We start from the raw sequence: 16,118 nt of genomic DNA, 5'->3' as shown, positions 1-16,118 counted from the left end.
AACCATATGTCTTAAGATCTTCCGTGTAGAATCAAACTGCAAGATGTACATTAATCAGTACAGAGTTACACTTGGGTGGAAGATTTTTTAGAGTAAAATAGATTCAACCAAGTTTGTGGATCCCCCTCTTGGAACCTAGAGGGTTAGCAGTTTCAAAATCATTGTGATAGAGTAGAATCTGAAAAGCGTGCTTTTGCTGTGAGAACAGTGCATGGTTTTGGAAACACGACCCATCATTAATGTCTTTGTAAACTCCAACTTTGTAAACTTGGGCGATCATTTGAACATTCTGCCTCATATTCTCCCTAGTGGAAAGATCCTGATTAGTATCAATCTCCTGATCCATAGTGTGACTATGTACCTTGCTGAGGTGTTTTCAGAAGCCACTATATGTACAAAATGGTAACAGGCGACCTGGCTCTCCACATTTTAAATGTAACTTTTTGCTAGGATATAAACCATGTTGAAATTTTAAAGGTTGACGAAGAGCCAAACAAGTTCTGAGGTATGCTTTACATTCAAAACATGTGAACATCTTCAAGGCAGTTAATCTCGCTGCAGCAATCATGCTCGAAGTTCTTTAACACGCAGGCTCTCCATTGCTATTCTGACATCGATGTTATAGATAGTGGTTTGGATAAATGTGTAGAAATCACAAAGAGCTTTATCATATGAGAAACTGAAGACATAGTGAACTTTGAACAGTTCATCAAAAGCTGCCACTGATGTGTGCGCCTTACATGGGATCGCCTTTTGGTCGATAATAATGTAGAACTTTGGGATATCCTTCTTTCGCTCACCGATGCAGAGGAGAAATGGTTGTCTTGTGTCAGCACTCTCAATGAAGGTATTCACACTGGCTCCTTCCTGAAGGTCAGCAAAGGGACATAAAATAAATATGAAAATAAAACTCTTTGCATGTTTTTTACATTATCACTAGCACCGTCACATCTTGTTTGCAGGTGGAGTAAGCAAAATGAGATGCAGGTCTCAGAATCCCAAAATAACCTACACCTCAAGAGCTCCTTAAAATTAAGATCTGATGTTTAAATATTAACTTTTGCATACCTTAAGACAGCTCACAAGATGGCTGGTTGCTTGAGCAGAACTGATCTTGGATATTTTTTTCTGGCCTCTTGAGGTTAGTGGGAGCAGATGCAGCTGCAAAAGGATTGAGGACATGTCGCTGTCCCATCGTAAAGACATCATAAAATAATTAAATGATCTCTCTTTAATTATTTTTTTAAAGACTGGAACATTTTTAAAATACAAAACAGTTTATACTGACCATTGTAGTCCTCAGATTCAGGTTCAGTTCCTGACAGCAGCTCGCCCATATTCTTAAGAGTCTTGCAGTCTGCAATGATTTTTGGCTTGAAGAATATTGACCACATTGCCAGGAACTTCTGAGACACTTTGTCACCAAACATCATAGAGAAATCGTGGTAGATCTTTAAACAAGGTTCATACAGGTTTAAACACAACGGACATAAATGGATAAAAGGTCAAATACTAAAAATTAAGATCTGCTGTGTTATTTATGCATACATTTGGGATATAAAAGATTAGAACGTTGAATTTCTCAGTTTGGACCGGCCTGTTGTTGTTATGGTGATCACTGAACAACTCCTTTCTCTACTGTACCAGTGAACTCCTTTAATAACTACAGAGAAGGTCATTTCCTTTTCAAAACTACTTCCAAAGCTAAATATTTTCTTACCAATCCAGATACAGCAAGGAAACAAGTGAACAAATCCAGGACAGAAGATGATGCATCCTCACCGACCATCTTCGGTCAATACTGGAAAGTCGCTCATCTTCTCATCAGTGAAATATCGTATTGTAGATATCGCCTCCCTGCACTCCTCACCAAATCGCTGTTGACAAGTTAACAGAGATTCTTGTCTGTTTTTTGGACCATCCTGAAGAACAGTCTTGGAATAACACCGGGAGCCAGCACAGGTGTTATGTTGAACTGTCTTGATCCTGCATGCAATGAAGCCAGTATTACCCTAAAGGATCATAGTAGTGTTCCTGTTTAAGAAAAGACCCAAACAGAGGCATCTCGTTCTTGGCTTCAAGAATGAATTACTCAACACAATAAGTTCACACAATGACTATATAAAATTACAAAAACAAGTGGAAAATACAAAGCTGAGCAACCTATAAACACTCATCTAAAACAAGATCATTTTAACTTTAAAACTATAAAAGGGAAGAAAATATAAACACACACACTGGTTTGGGTTTTCTGACAGAACTTACATATCCATGTTTGGAGAAAGGATCTTGGAGCTATGGAAAAAGTGTCACAATTCCCAGTGCATAATTGGTCTTCACACTTGACCATGGAATCATCCTTTCAAAATAAATCAATTTACTTTGCAAGTGTGTATGTTTTGCAAGAAGTTAAAGGATAAATTCCCCTTTTATAGCAACACAGAATAGCATTCTTTATCTGTGCCACATGAATCTGTTGTGATAATAAAGGGAGGGAAGTGACCTCCAATTCTTACCCATGTAGCTCTAACATATGCCACACGTAAACAGATGGTGAACGTCCTGGCTGCAGACATGTTAGTGTTTTGGTCTTTTCATACTCCTTGAAGATTTCCTCACCCTTTGGATTGGCCCTCAGAACACAATCAACTTTCTGTCAAAACATCTTACATCGTTATGACACGCTCATGGAAATTTAAGAGGATTTTTAATGCCTTTCCTTTATGTCGAGAATACATTTACAAAATACTTCAACAGATAAGTATCAATAATAAACAATTACGTAATTGAGGATTTTAAATGCATTTATTCAAAGCTTACCTGTTTTGTTTCATTCTGCTCCATTAACCCTGTTGCGTTCCTACTCTTTCTTCTGGACTCCAGGACAATTGTGGAATCTAATGAATGGGATGAAGCTGGGGATAGTGGAGTCAGTACAGAGGAGGATGCTTGATCTGAGACCAGCTGAACATCCAGATCTACAAAATCACAGACAGAACAAAATCAATTTAAATGTACATGTATTTATCAGTAACAAAAGCATTTCAACAAATACTTGAATGGTTACATAAAAAAAATCTAAAGTATATTATCTTCATTAAGTACTTTCCATATACGAATAAGATGGATGTAACGTAATGATCAATAGTATAGCAAATTATAATAGTTTGAGGTTCTTCAAAAAGATATTTTAGACTCTGCTCCTAGGTAACTTCATGTGTTCCCTACATGGCCTCGTCTATTTCACTCGAGAATATCCACAAATAGGGAAGAACATCACAAAAATAAAGGTAATGTATACAATAATTATCATGAACGGGTTTAAAAAGGGGGAGAGAGAGAGTAATAGTAATCGTAATATTTCTTGGCTAACTACCACAAAACTTGGAACAGAATACCCCTTCAGGGAAACTGCCGTTCCTGAGTTTGGACACACGAGGGCAGTCAAGCTCCATCCAGCACAACGCCGCCTGAAACAGAAGGTAGCTTTGGGCTATTTTACACTGACGCAGCTCATCAGTGTTATTACTGTGCATTGTCTAGTTTTCACGTATCAAGGACAATACACGGAGCTTCTGAAATGTTTAACAGCATCATCATTATGATTTATTTTTTTAAAGAACATACCTAATTCTCTAGACATGGAAATGTTTTTTTTTTTAAGTTTACATTGTCACAAAGCAGCTGTACACATATCTGGATATATTATTTCAATGTCCATTCTTAAACACGACAGATGAACAAACAAAGAAACTAAGCACATGAAAAGGTTAGATAGACCAATGATTAAAGAGATTAAAGAGGCCAGCTCAGATACCACAACGTTTAAAAACCTCGACATTCGCGGCGTCATAAAGGGAACAACCGTCAAGCATACCATCAGGAAACTTATAGAACTCTGAACGTGACGTCATAACGGATCTTATGACTCGCTCCTCCGATTTGACTACATATGTCTGTGCGCGCGCGCCGGGGAGACTGACCTAGACACGGTATAAGGACAGAACACAACACACATTTAAAACATATTAACACATTAACATTATATCATGTACATAGCAGTATAGTTATCATAATAAATTACACAAATTAATTGCTAATATTAACATTATTAATGTCTTTCTTAATATTATTAGTCATTTCATTCTCATCACTGCTCCTACATAACTTCATGTGTTCCCTAGGTGGCCTCGTCTATTTCGCTCGAGAATATATATGGTTATTACCATTTTATTCCCTATTTATTCATTTTAACATGAGCTCATGTCTACAATTGTTAAAGAACAACAATAATTATCATGGACGGGACAAAAGGGAAGAGAGAGATTAATAATAATATCATGTAATAGTTCTTGCCCAGAAATCCGCTTCTAGAAAATCGCCGTTCCCGAGTTTGGCCACACGAGGGCAGTCAAGCTCCATCTAGCGCAATACACAAGGCCGCCTGAAACTGAAGGTAGGTTTGGGCTATTTTACACACAGCTCATTACTGTGCATTGTGTTGTTCGGACATAACCACAATTAACGGCTCATCTATATAAACAAACATTAATATTCATAGCACTATATTTAATATAAAACCTTGTACATAATTTAAACATATATACACATACATGCATACATATATACACATACATGCATATATATATATATATATATATATATATATATATATATATATATATATATATATATATATATATATATATATATATATATATATACATACATATACACACACACACACACACACATATATATATATATATATAAACATAAAAGTGTCATTTTATCTCTGTACCACATTCTAATAATGAAACTGCCGAAGAAAGAAAATTTTCTGTTTTCTGAGACGATGAAGTGGCTCTTAAAGAACAACAATAATTATCATGGACGGGACAAAAGGGAAGAGAGAGATTAATAATAATATCATGTAATAGTTCTTGCCCAGAAATCCGCTTCTAGAAAATTGCCGTTCCCGAGTTTGGACACACGGGGGCAGTCAAGCTCCATCCAGCACAACGCTGCCCGAAACAGAAGGTAGGTTTGAGCTATTTTACAGACACAGCTCATTACTGTGCATTGTATTGTTCGGACATAACCACAATTAACGGCTCATCTATAAAAACAAACATTACGTAATACTCATGTCTATACTTGTCATGAAAATGCAAAATGAATAACCAACCTTTCTAATGTGGATAAAAATAGAAAGCCGCGCACTTCATTTACACACACATACACATATGTACACATACATATGTGTACACATATGTACACATACACATATATACACACATTATTATTACTGTTCCTTCTCCCTGTACCACGTTCTAATACTTAAACTGCCCAAGAAAGAAAATTTGCTGTTTTCTGAGACGAGGAAGTGGCTCTTAAAAGAGCCTTTGTGTATATTAGACGGAGTTGTGGTTTAAGCGCGTTCTCCGCGAATACGGCGGGCCAGCTGAATATCCTTGGGCATGATGGTCACTCTCTTGGCGTGGATAGCGCACAGGTTGGTGTCCTCGAACAGACCGACCAGGTATGCCTCGCTCGCTTCCTGCAGGGCCATGACGGCCGAGCTCTGGAAACGCAAGTCGGTCTTGAAGTCCTGAGCGATTTCTCTCACCAGGCGCTGGAAGGGCAGCTTGCGGATGAGCAGCTCAGTAGACTTCTGATAACGACGGATCTCCCTCAGAGCCACGGTGCCAGGCCTGTAACGGTGAGGCTTCTTCACGCCGCCGGTAGCCGGCGCGCTCTTGCGGGCAGCCTTAGTGGCGAGCTGCTTCCTTGGCGCCTTGCCACCGGTGGACTTACGGGCGGTCTGCTTGGTTCTTGCCATAGCGTCAAACTCTGCACTTCGCGGACAGAAAAACAGAATAAACAGCGCGCGCGAACGCGGCCTTTTTAAGCCATAACGCCGCCCTGCGCTGATTGGGCGTCTCGAACGCGCTCGTCTGCTATTCGATAGAACGTTTTACGTCACCTGTTGACTATTGGACCGTCTTCTCTGCCACCGTTCGAAACATAAGACGCCCGCCACAATTCTATTCTATTGGCGCTCTCTCTAACACAAATGCTTTGTTCATTAGAAACACACACAACGCCTTCACAAACCATTTTCACTCCTCAGACTTAATTTAACCAGCACGCTAACTGCTATTGTTCTTATAGTCATTACTTAAATATGGTATTAAATCATGACTACAAAATTATCGTCCTTTTTTTATTTATAAATATGCTGTCTTAAAAGTGCACAATTTCACCCCTCAGATTTAATTTAGACAACACGCTAACTACCACTATTATTACTACTACTACTTAACGTCATCACATAATTATTAGCAAAGTATAACGCTTCTGTTTTCATTTCAAACGTGCGGACTTTCTAGTGCACACTTTCAGTAGAAAAACGGGTGTAAAATTGCACTTTTGAAGCAAAGATGGTGGCTCTTAAAAGAGCCTTTGGGTGCTGACAAAGCAGCAGTGGACGAGTTTACTTAGTCTTGACGGCCTTCTCGGTCTTTTTAGGCAGAAGCACAGCCTGAATGTTGGGCAACACACCACCTTGAGCTATGGTCACTCCGCCGAGCAGTTTGTTCAGTTCCTCGTCGTTACGCACGGCGAGCTGCAAGTGGCGGGGAATGATACGGGTCTTCTTGTTATCACGGGCGGCGTTACCGGCCAACTCCAGGATCTCAGCGGTCAGATACTCCAACACTGCTGCCAAGTAGACCGGAGCACCGGCACCGACGCGCTCGGCATAGTTGCCTTTACGCAGAAGCCTGTGCACACGTCCCACGGGGAACTGAAGTCCAGCCCTGGATGAACGAGTCTTGGCCTTAGCTCTAGCTTTTCCGCCGGTTTTTCCTCTGCCACTCATCTTGATGCTCAAATCTGTTCTAACAACTCCGAAATAAACGTTCCACCCCGAGCTCTCCGTGATATAGACAAAACGGCCACTCTCTTATTCGCTAAGAACGCAGTGGCAGATTAGCCAATCACAAACAGGCCGTCGAATTCCAGCGTCACCCCTCCCATCACTGTTTGTGCTTGTGTGCTTGTGTGTGTGTGTGAGAGAGAGCGCGCGAATGAAAACAGACAGAAGGGAATATTCATACAAAAGCACGAAGTAACAACTATATACTGAATTTATTTATTCTTATCATTAACATTGATTTATTATGTATCAATATGTTATCCTACATATTCTGTGATCGTTTTGGAGATCAGGAATGACGTTTAGGAATCACGATCAGGATTCTATTCTACTGTACTAAAATCAGCATCAGCTTGTGGCTATGTGTACATGATATGTAGTAGATATGCGTATCCATACTATTGAATGTTTCTAACGTGTATTGCTTTGATTCCATAAAGCTTGACTGAAAATGAATTGTCAAATTGTCAAAAATCAAATTGAACATTTGATAGGTTGTGTTTTTAATCTATAAAAGGTATTGTCTTTTTAAATGATGACAATTTACAAGTGATATTAAATCAATCATAGTGTACTGTAAAATGAGATTTTTTTTAAATACTTGAAATCTGTTTGATACTTGAAATCAGAATTTCTTACCTTCTTCGACATAGATCAGAAAGTCATTTCTTTGACCCTTTAAACTCTAACCTGTCCACTTGGTGTATCACTAAATGGTTATTTAGTTTATTTAAAAGGCAAATGCACTTTGTGTTCTTCAAATGCAAATAAGTTTGACTCAAACGACAGTCTACAGCAAAGTTTAAAAAAACATGAAGCAAAAAGCTTCCATTTACATTTTATACATACATAAATATATACATATATAATATAGGTATAGGTTTTATCCAGCGAGATAATTGATTTATGAATCAATCAATGTCTGATTCATAAAAACCGTTGTACAAATGTGTGACGCAAAAGCAAAAATGTCAGGCTAAAACTGATGTGACGGATCATCCAGCATTCCCTTTAGTCATCTGATGATGCATTTATTATAGATTCTCCTTCAAACATTGTTTAATTGACTTTCAGAGTTAAGAAGTTTTCATTTTTGGCAATGAGACACAGAATCATTACTGTGACAAAACATTAATAACTTCTCCATTTGAACTGTTAAAATGTGCAGATTCATTGTATTTTAATATGAAACTGTTCTCAAAAAATAATATTAGACACCAGGATAATATTCATTAATAATAGCACATAATATTCATTAGCATTGAATTTATTAAAACACTGTGCTATTCTATCACACACCTTTGAATCATGTTAATTTAAATACTATAGTTATAGTACCTATTAGTGCCAACATCCCCACAAGATTTCATAATGTAATGGGTTTACATTAATACTACATGAATCGATCACGCTCACTTTATATAAATCAATCTTGTAATTAGAAACTTGTGTAAATTAAGCTTAGCATAAACAGTGAAATCGTGTTTTGATGAGAAATTTAATATTTCTTTGTAAACTATAAATCATATTTTTTCTCAAATCTAGTCTACCGCATGTTCCATGTTTTGTTGAAACATTGTAATTGTAAAGCGACATTGGTTATGAGTAGGGAGCTATATAAATTACACATATTATTATTATTATTATTATTATTGTTATTATTATTATTATTATTATTAATAGTAATAATAATAATAATAATAATAATAATAATGATTATAATAATAACAATAATAATAATAATAATAATAATAATAATAATAATAATAATAATAATGTATTTATTTATTATATATTTTGACTGTTGAAGCATATGTAATTAAATGGTGATTTCAATGGTGGTAACACTGTATACAGTGCCTTGAATCCAATTTCAGGTGTTTGGGAGTTCTTAATGATCTGTTTTAGGAAAAATAGTATTTTGAATACATTTTGCATTAGGCTACTCAAAGCAGATGGAGTGCCGATCTTATTTGCTTCTGCAGGATGTGTTTGAAAAAGAACTTAACTAATTCATGTGGCAGCTGCGCAATGCAGTTAATATTCACACAAACATCAGAATCTCAGTGATCTCAGTGATGATGGTATGAATGTTGGTGCCAGACGAGCTGGTTTGAGAATTTTAGAGGCTGATCTGGGATTTTCACAGACAGCAATCTCTTGAGTTTACACAGAATGGTGGAGAAAAACAAACAACTTGTTGATGAGAGAGGACAGAGGAGAATGGACAGACTGGTTCGAGCTGACAGGAAGGCTATGGTAATGATAATTCTTTACAAGTGTGGGGAGCAGAAAACCCTCTTGCAACATACAATATGTCTAACCAAATGAGGTGGATAAGCTACAACCATATTAGGTTCCACTCCTGTCTGTGAGCCAAGAACAGGAACCTGAGGCTAGAGTGGGTGTGGACTCACTGGAACTGGACAGTTGAAGCATGGAAAAACATTGCCTGATTTGATGAATCTTGATTTCTGTTGTGACATGTAGATGATAGGGTCAGACATTGGCATCAGCAGCATGAACCTGCCTTGTGTCAACAGTCCAGACTGCTGCTGGTGGTATAACGGTGTGTAGAATGTTTTCTTTCTATTATGTGATCCTATGTGAATCTTTGCTTTCAGCATATGGTGTGAACCCCTTGGTCAGAAATAACCGAAACTAAACATTTTCCCTGTTTTTACTGTTGATCAGTCCTGCACATTGGCTTGTAAGAATTTTAGCTCGTTTCTCAGTACAGAACAGCTTCAACTCTGGAATGCTGGTGATTTTCCTGACATGACCTGCTTGTTTGTGATCCTTCCACAACATTTCTATTGGATTAAGGTCAGGACATTGACTTGGCAAATTCTGAAACATGAATTTTATTCTCTTTTAACCATACTTCGGTGGACCCTTATGTGCTTTTTGTGCTTAGGGTTGTTGGCCTGCTGCATGACCCCTGTCCAAGGACATGCATGGTAGGCTGATTGGCATGTCCAAAGTGTCTGTAGTGTATGAATGGGTGCGTGAATGTGTATGTGAGTGTGCCTTGCGATGGACTGGTACCCTGTCCAGGGTGTACCCTGTCCTGTGCCCTATGATCTCTGGGATAGGCTCAAGGTTCCTGTATGATAGGAGATGTAGAAAATGGAAGGGGGGTGGTGGTGGATGGAAACCAGAGTGAAATTTCATTATTCTGAGTATCCAGTTACACAAATGGAGAAGTGAGTTTAGATTTGGCTAAATAAATCATACAATCTAGAAACAAACAAGTGGGATATAATCAGTGGTTGATTTTAGACACAATCATTCCTGATATTATTAATAATACTGCTGTTGGTTTGAGTTGAGCACTGACAATCAAATTAAAAGAAGATGAAGCCAGCATTTAATGGTTTGGGGTTGTTTTTTTTGTTTTGTTTTTTGTTGTTGTTTTTTTTACAGTGAAGTGATAAGAAGAAATCCTCAGAGACTGCTACAGTGTCCTCCCAGGAATCCATGGCTAATCATAGGCTGAAGTGTTTCAGAGACATTCTGGACACTGTGTAATGAGAATTTCTTTATTGAGTCTTAGTTACAGATTATTGAATATGTTGCATGTTAAATAAGATTCTGATACTAACAATGGGAAATGTTGATTTAAGAGAATGGAATGCTCTGAACCTTGATGAGCCAAATAAGATAAGGTGCAAAATCATGTAAAAAAAAAAATGTTCACATATTATATAAATTAGAAAATCCCATAATTGTCACAAATAAATAAATTAATTAAAATCCCATCAATATTTGGTAATGTGCTGTACTGAGAATCATCATTCTACAAACATTGGAAATTCACAATCAGGTAAGTGTTTAAGGGAAGGAACAAAGTTTAAAGTGAACACATTTATGCCAGTGAGTAAAACCTCATTCTTACATGATCTCGTGTTTTAAACATGCTTCCAACCATACAAAAATTCATCATGACTGTGATGACTGATTGGCTGGGAGGTGACAAGGATTCTGAGTGTTGTTCAATAAAGCTGATGATATATCTGCAGTCAAAACTGTAAAGGTGTACAGATGAATGAGCAGTTCTTATAACCAGGATAATCTGAGTGTTTTGTTTTCTACTATATTAACCTAAATTCTCACTATCCCAGAAAAGCTACTGAATATACTTTATCTACTCAATAATATTTGTGAGAGAAACTTAACTAGCAATATTCTACCTAGTAAATACCTAGTAAATCTAGCTATTGTTTTAAACTCAAACCGAAGTATAACTATGCTAAACCCAGAAATCAAGAGGCATGTTTAATGCATCAATCACATAGTACATATAACAGGGTCTGTACAGATGCTTCATAATGAAATTCCAGGACTTTCAAGCACTTTTCAAATACTGTGTATGCTTTTGTTTTCACGGACTATACAAGAGATGTCATTCAAACATATTCTTTATTTCTTCTTTTTAAATTCCAAAAAAATATTATTAGTATTAATAATAATAATAAAAACACAGCCAATTTTAATATAGCTCCTTTTCCCAGCCGTGATGGACTAAATTTGTATTTCCCAGGCACTGATTAATCTTCACTATAATGTTAAAATACTCCAAGTGAGTGACAGGAGCACTGTGTCCACACGTTTCTAGATGATGTCATGCACTAATTAGCATATTCATTACATCATTACATCGTATTTTCATTCTGCCTAAAGTCAGCCTTTTACAGCCAAATTCCCAATAAAGCTGTTTTCATTTATGTATTTTTTCTGTTTCTGTTGTCAGACAACAGGACGAGTATGAAATAGTGACTGAACCACGGCCCAATAAGAGACTACATGTTCACCAGCAGTCACTTTCAAACCTTTTCCAAGCTGCTGATCTACACTGCTAAAATCCTGATTTTATAACCGTGACGTTATCTGACTAAACCACCACAACATAAGTTACAGACAACGGGTGCACTGTGATTTCGTGCTATATTTCCATGTAAAATAATCTCTCAGAGAGAAAGTTAGAAGTGAATGAATGTGCTGCTCCTCTCTGCCCCTCACTGAACAGAGTAGCCGCAGAGAGAGGCGTTTCTCCGGGGGAAAGCAGGACCTCACACTCACCGGGCAGTACTGGCCATTCTCTTCTACAGAAAGTAGCTAAGGTTTGTCTAAAAAGTCGCTAGATATGACGCTAGGAGCTTTTTTGAAAACGTTGGAGGAGGGTCTGCAGCGGGGAGTCCTATTTTGAGTGAAAGGATTGTATTCATGTTCTGTAGAAAATAAACCCTTTAAATTTAGCTAGTGATTTCGTATTTATTGACTTTTTATCATTCAAGCAATTTTAAGCCTTTATCTCTGTAATGTTCTTCCCTATTTGTGGATATTCTCGAGTGAAATAGACGAGGCCACCTAGGGAACACATGAAGTTATGTAGGAGCAGTGATGAGAATGAAATGACTAATAAGATTAGAAAGACATTAATAATGTTACTATTAGCAGTAAATTTGTGTACTTTATTATGATAACTATACTGCTATGTACATGATATAATGTTAATGTGTTAATATGTTTTAAATGTGTTGTGTTCTGTCCTTGTACCGTGTCTAGGTCAGTCTCCCCGGCGCGCGCGCACAGACATATATAGTCAAATCGGAGCAGCGAGCCATAAGATCTGTTATGACGTCACGTTCAGAGTTCTATAAGTTTCCTGATGGTATGCTTGACGGTTGTTCCCTTTATGACGCCGCGAATGTCGAGGTTTTTAAACGTTGTGGTATCAGAGCTGGCCTCTGTATTCATTCGAACGGAGTAGTATTTAATCATTGGTCTATCTAAACTTTTCATGTGGTTAGTTTCTTTGTTTGTTCATCTGTGTTTAAGAATGGACATTGAAATAATATATCCAGATATGTGTACAGCTGCTGTGTGACAATGTAAACTTAAAAAACCCCAACATTTCCATGTCTAGAGAAGAGGGTGCGTTCGTTAAAAATTAAATCATAATGATGATGCTGTTAAACAGTTCAGAAGCTCCGTGTATTGTCCTTGATACGTGAAAACTAGACAATGCACAGTAATAACGCTGATGAGCTGCGTCAGTGTAAAATAGCCCAAAGCTACTTTCTGTTTCAGGCGGCGTTGTGCTGGATGGAGCTTGACTGCCCTCGTGTGTCCAAACTCGGGAACAGCAGTTTCCCAGAAGGGGTATTCTGTTCCAAGTTTGTGGTAGTTGGCCAAGAAATATTATATGGAGACGTGAGGCTGCAGTGGAAGCCCTGAAGGTTCTGGTACATGTGAGCATTGAAGGAGAAGTGCCTTTTGAGCTTCATCGCTACATCACTGGGCAGAAAGGAAGTGGCATTTGCAAAATGATGGATGAATTTGAGGTCAATATTCAAGTGCCTGCTCCTGAGCTCCAGTCCGACATAATTTCCGTTACAGGCCTTGCCACTCACCTGGACCATGCTAAAGAAGGGCTTCTTGAGCGCATCAAAGAGCTGCAGGCTGAACAGGAGGATCGGGCTCTCAGGAGCTTCAAGTTGACCATAACTGTGGATCCCAAATATCATCCCAAGATCATTGCTCGCAAGGGTGCCATAATCACCCAGATCCATACTGACCATGATGTCAACATCCAGTTCCCTGAGAAATATGACGAGAACCAGGACCAGATCAGCATCACCGGCTATGAGCAGAATGCTATAGCAGCATGTGATGCTATCCAAGGCATTGTTGATGAACTGGAGGAAATTATATCTGAGGACATTACCTTGGACAGCAGAGTTCATGCACGCATTATTGGTGCTCGTACCAAGGGTATCCACAAAATCATGGATGAATTTAAAGTTGATCTTCGGTTTCCTCAGAGCGGAGCTGCAGATCCCAATTTGGTTACTGTAACTGGCCGTCCAGAGATGGTTGATGAAGCCATAGATCATCTCCTGAACTTGGAAGAGGAATGTATGGCTGATGTGGTGGAAAATGAGGCCAAGATGGCCTACATGAAGCCATCGGGCACTGCAGCAGCCAACCCTGAGGAACCCCGTGGGCCCTCCAAATAATTATTGTATACTTTACCTTTATCTTTGTAATGTTCTTCCCTATTTGTGGATATTCTCGAGTGAAGTAGATGAGGCCACGTAGGGAACACATGAAGCAGTGATGAGAATGAAATTTCTAATAACATTAGAAATACATTAATATTTTCATATTACAAATCAATTTGTGTACTTTAACATTATAAAATATACATAGCAGTATATTTGTCAATTCAATTTTTATTTATTTGTATAGCGCTTTTACAATAGACATTGTCTCAAAGCAACTTTACAGAAATATCAAACTATTTATCATCATCATCATCATCATCATCATCATCATCATCATCATGTGTGAATATGCTTTAAATGTGTTGGTGTGCTGTCTGTATACCGTGTCTCTTTCCGTCTGTCTGGCCGGCGCGCGCACATATATAGTGAAATCGGAGCAGCGTCCAGAGTTCTAGACCTGTCCTGGTGGTATGCGTGACCATTTTCCCCGTTTATGACGCCGCGAATGTCGAGTTTTTAAACGCTGTGGTGTCTGAGCAGGCCTCTGTATGCATTTGATCAAAAGATGCAGGCTATTTGACGGTACCTCGAATAGTGAAGGCTGCAGCAGGGGGAAGAGCTTTCTCTTATAGAGCCCCACAGTTATGGAACAGTCTTCCTATTAGTGTTCGGGACTCAGACACAGTCTCAATGTTTAAGTCTAAGCTTAAAACGTATTTGTTTACTCAAGCCTACCCTGACTAGATTCTGTTCTACTTTCTCCCTCTCTCCTTTCGCCGAGCCCCACACGAATTTATGGAGATACTAGAGATCCAGATCCTTTCTGCCTCTGGATGGAGCTCAAATCTTCTTTAATTCCAGACTGCTGGGACTACGGCTGCTCCTAACGCCATACAGACTTCATATAAATCAATAATGAACTTTTTCAAAATATCTGTTGTTACCCAGATGAGGATGGGTTCCCTTCTGAGTCGGGTTCCTCTCAAGGTTTCTTCCTCTTAAAACATCTTAGGGAGTTTTTCCTTGCCACCGTCGCCACTCAGTGGCTTGCTCAGTTGGGATAAATTCACACCTTTAATATCTGTATACCGTGTTGATATTTCTGTAAAGCTGCTTTGAGACAATGTCTATTGTAAAAAGCGCTATACAAATAAAATTGAATTGAATTGAATTGAATTTGAACGGAGTTGTATTAAATCATTGCTGTATCTAACCTTTGCATTTTGTTAGTTTATGTAGGGTGTTTTAATAATGGACATTGTCACAAAGCAGCTGTACAGATATCTGGATATATTATTTCAATGTAAACTTACAAACAACATTTCCATGTCAAGAATCGAGGGTATGTTCTTTAAAAATGTAATAATAATAATAATAATAATAATAATAATAATAATAATAATAATAATGCTGGTAAACAGTTCAGAAGCTCCGTGTACTGTTTTTGATATGTCAAAACTAGAGAACGCACGCCAAGAGAGTGACCATCATGCCCAAGGATATTCAGCTGGCCCGGCGTATTCGCGGAGAACGCGTGTAAACCACAACTTCGTCTAATATACACAAAGGCTCTTTTAAGAGCCACTTCTTCGCCTCAGAAAACAGCAAATTTTCTTTCTTGGGCAGATTGAATATTTAGAACGTGGTACAGAGAGAAGGGGACATATATATATATATATATATATATATATATATATATATATATATATATATATATATATATATAGTTAGATTTCCAAGTATCTCATGGAATCTCATATTTATGTCTTCAGATCTCCGTCAGCCCTTTCAGCCTGTTCTACAATTATTTACTTCTATTAACTTTTAGTTCTGTGCTGCTATGAGCTAGAAGGTGTGGTTTTTCTCAGAGCCTTTAAGATCTGGGGAGCCTAAGTGAACACACACGGACACATGCATGCTCACGGAGACGTCCGAGTTTATTCATGCAAACCAAGAGTATTTATACACATTGATAAGAAGCAGTGCGTGGACAGTTACTACTGGTGCAGGGGCCAGACAGATTTAGACAAAACACACAGCACCCAGGGTCATACTACAAAATAAGTCTACTATAATAAAGATGGCAAGTGATCAGCTTATTCAAAGAGGTAATTAAATTATTCATCATAGGTATTTGATAGCAGTTCATAATATAAGAGAGTAAATGA

The 16,118-nt window shown here is 38.0% G+C and overlaps 3 protein-coding genes and 1 long non-coding RNA gene across 4 annotated transcripts; 1 reads left to right on the top strand and 3 right to left on the bottom strand.

Moving 5' to 3' along the window:
• Positions 1–611: 611 nt before the first annotated feature.
• On the bottom strand, positions 612–2,311 carry LOC128630467 (uncharacterized). Its single transcript, XR_008394852.1, has 3 exons — positions 1,289–2,311; positions 1,069–1,186; positions 612–867 (listed from the first exon to the last, which is right to left on the bottom strand). It is a non-coding gene; the product is annotated as an uncharacterized LOC128630467 (long non-coding RNA).
• A 3,049-nt stretch (positions 2,312–5,360) lies between these two features.
• Positions 5,361–5,885, bottom strand: LOC128630459 (histone H3). Its single transcript, XM_053678965.1, has one exon. The coding sequence runs from the start codon at positions 5,840–5,842 to the stop codon at positions 5,432–5,434; it is 411 nt and encodes a 136-aa protein (XP_053534940.1). The 5' UTR covers positions 5,843–5,885; the 3' UTR covers positions 5,361–5,431.
• A 611-nt stretch (positions 5,886–6,496) lies between these two features.
• On the bottom strand, positions 6,497–7,009 carry LOC128630374 (histone H2A). Its single transcript, XM_053678839.1, has one exon. The coding sequence runs from the start codon at positions 6,881–6,883 to the stop codon at positions 6,497–6,499; it is 387 nt and encodes a 128-aa protein (XP_053534814.1). The 5' UTR covers positions 6,884–7,009.
• Positions 7,010–13,162: 6,153 nt separating this feature from the next.
• On the top strand, positions 13,163–13,962 carry LOC128630373 (vigilin-like). The gene has a single exon (XM_053678838.1). The coding sequence runs from the start codon at positions 13,270–13,272 to the stop codon at positions 13,960–13,962; it is 693 nt and encodes a 230-aa protein (XP_053534813.1). The 5' UTR covers positions 13,163–13,269.
• The last annotated feature ends 2,156 nt before the right edge of the window (positions 13,963–16,118 follow it).

Source organism: Ictalurus punctatus, unplaced genomic scaffold, assembly GCF_001660625.3.
Source record: "Ictalurus punctatus breed USDA103 unplaced genomic scaffold, Coco_2.0 Super-Scaffold_100056, whole genome shotgun sequence".
NCBI lineage: Eukaryota > Metazoa > Chordata > Actinopteri > Siluriformes > Ictaluridae > Ictalurus > Ictalurus punctatus.
The sequence above is the reverse complement of the archived record's forward strand: the minus strand, read 5'-3'. Positions and strand labels throughout refer to the sequence as shown.

Bases quoted from the DNA above. Each gene is read 5' to 3' on its own strand.
- LOC128630459 (XM_053678965.1), bottom strand. From the start codon at position 5,842: ATGGCAAGAACCAAGCAGACCGCCCGTAAGTCCACCGGTGGCAAGGCG.
- LOC128630374 (XM_053678839.1), bottom strand. From the start codon at position 6,883: ATGAGTGGCAGAGGAAAAACCGGCGGAAAAGCTAGAGCTAAGGCCAAG.
- LOC128630373 (XM_053678838.1), top strand. From the start codon at position 13,270: ATGATGGATGAATTTGAGGTCAATATTCAAGTGCCTGCTCCTGAGCTC.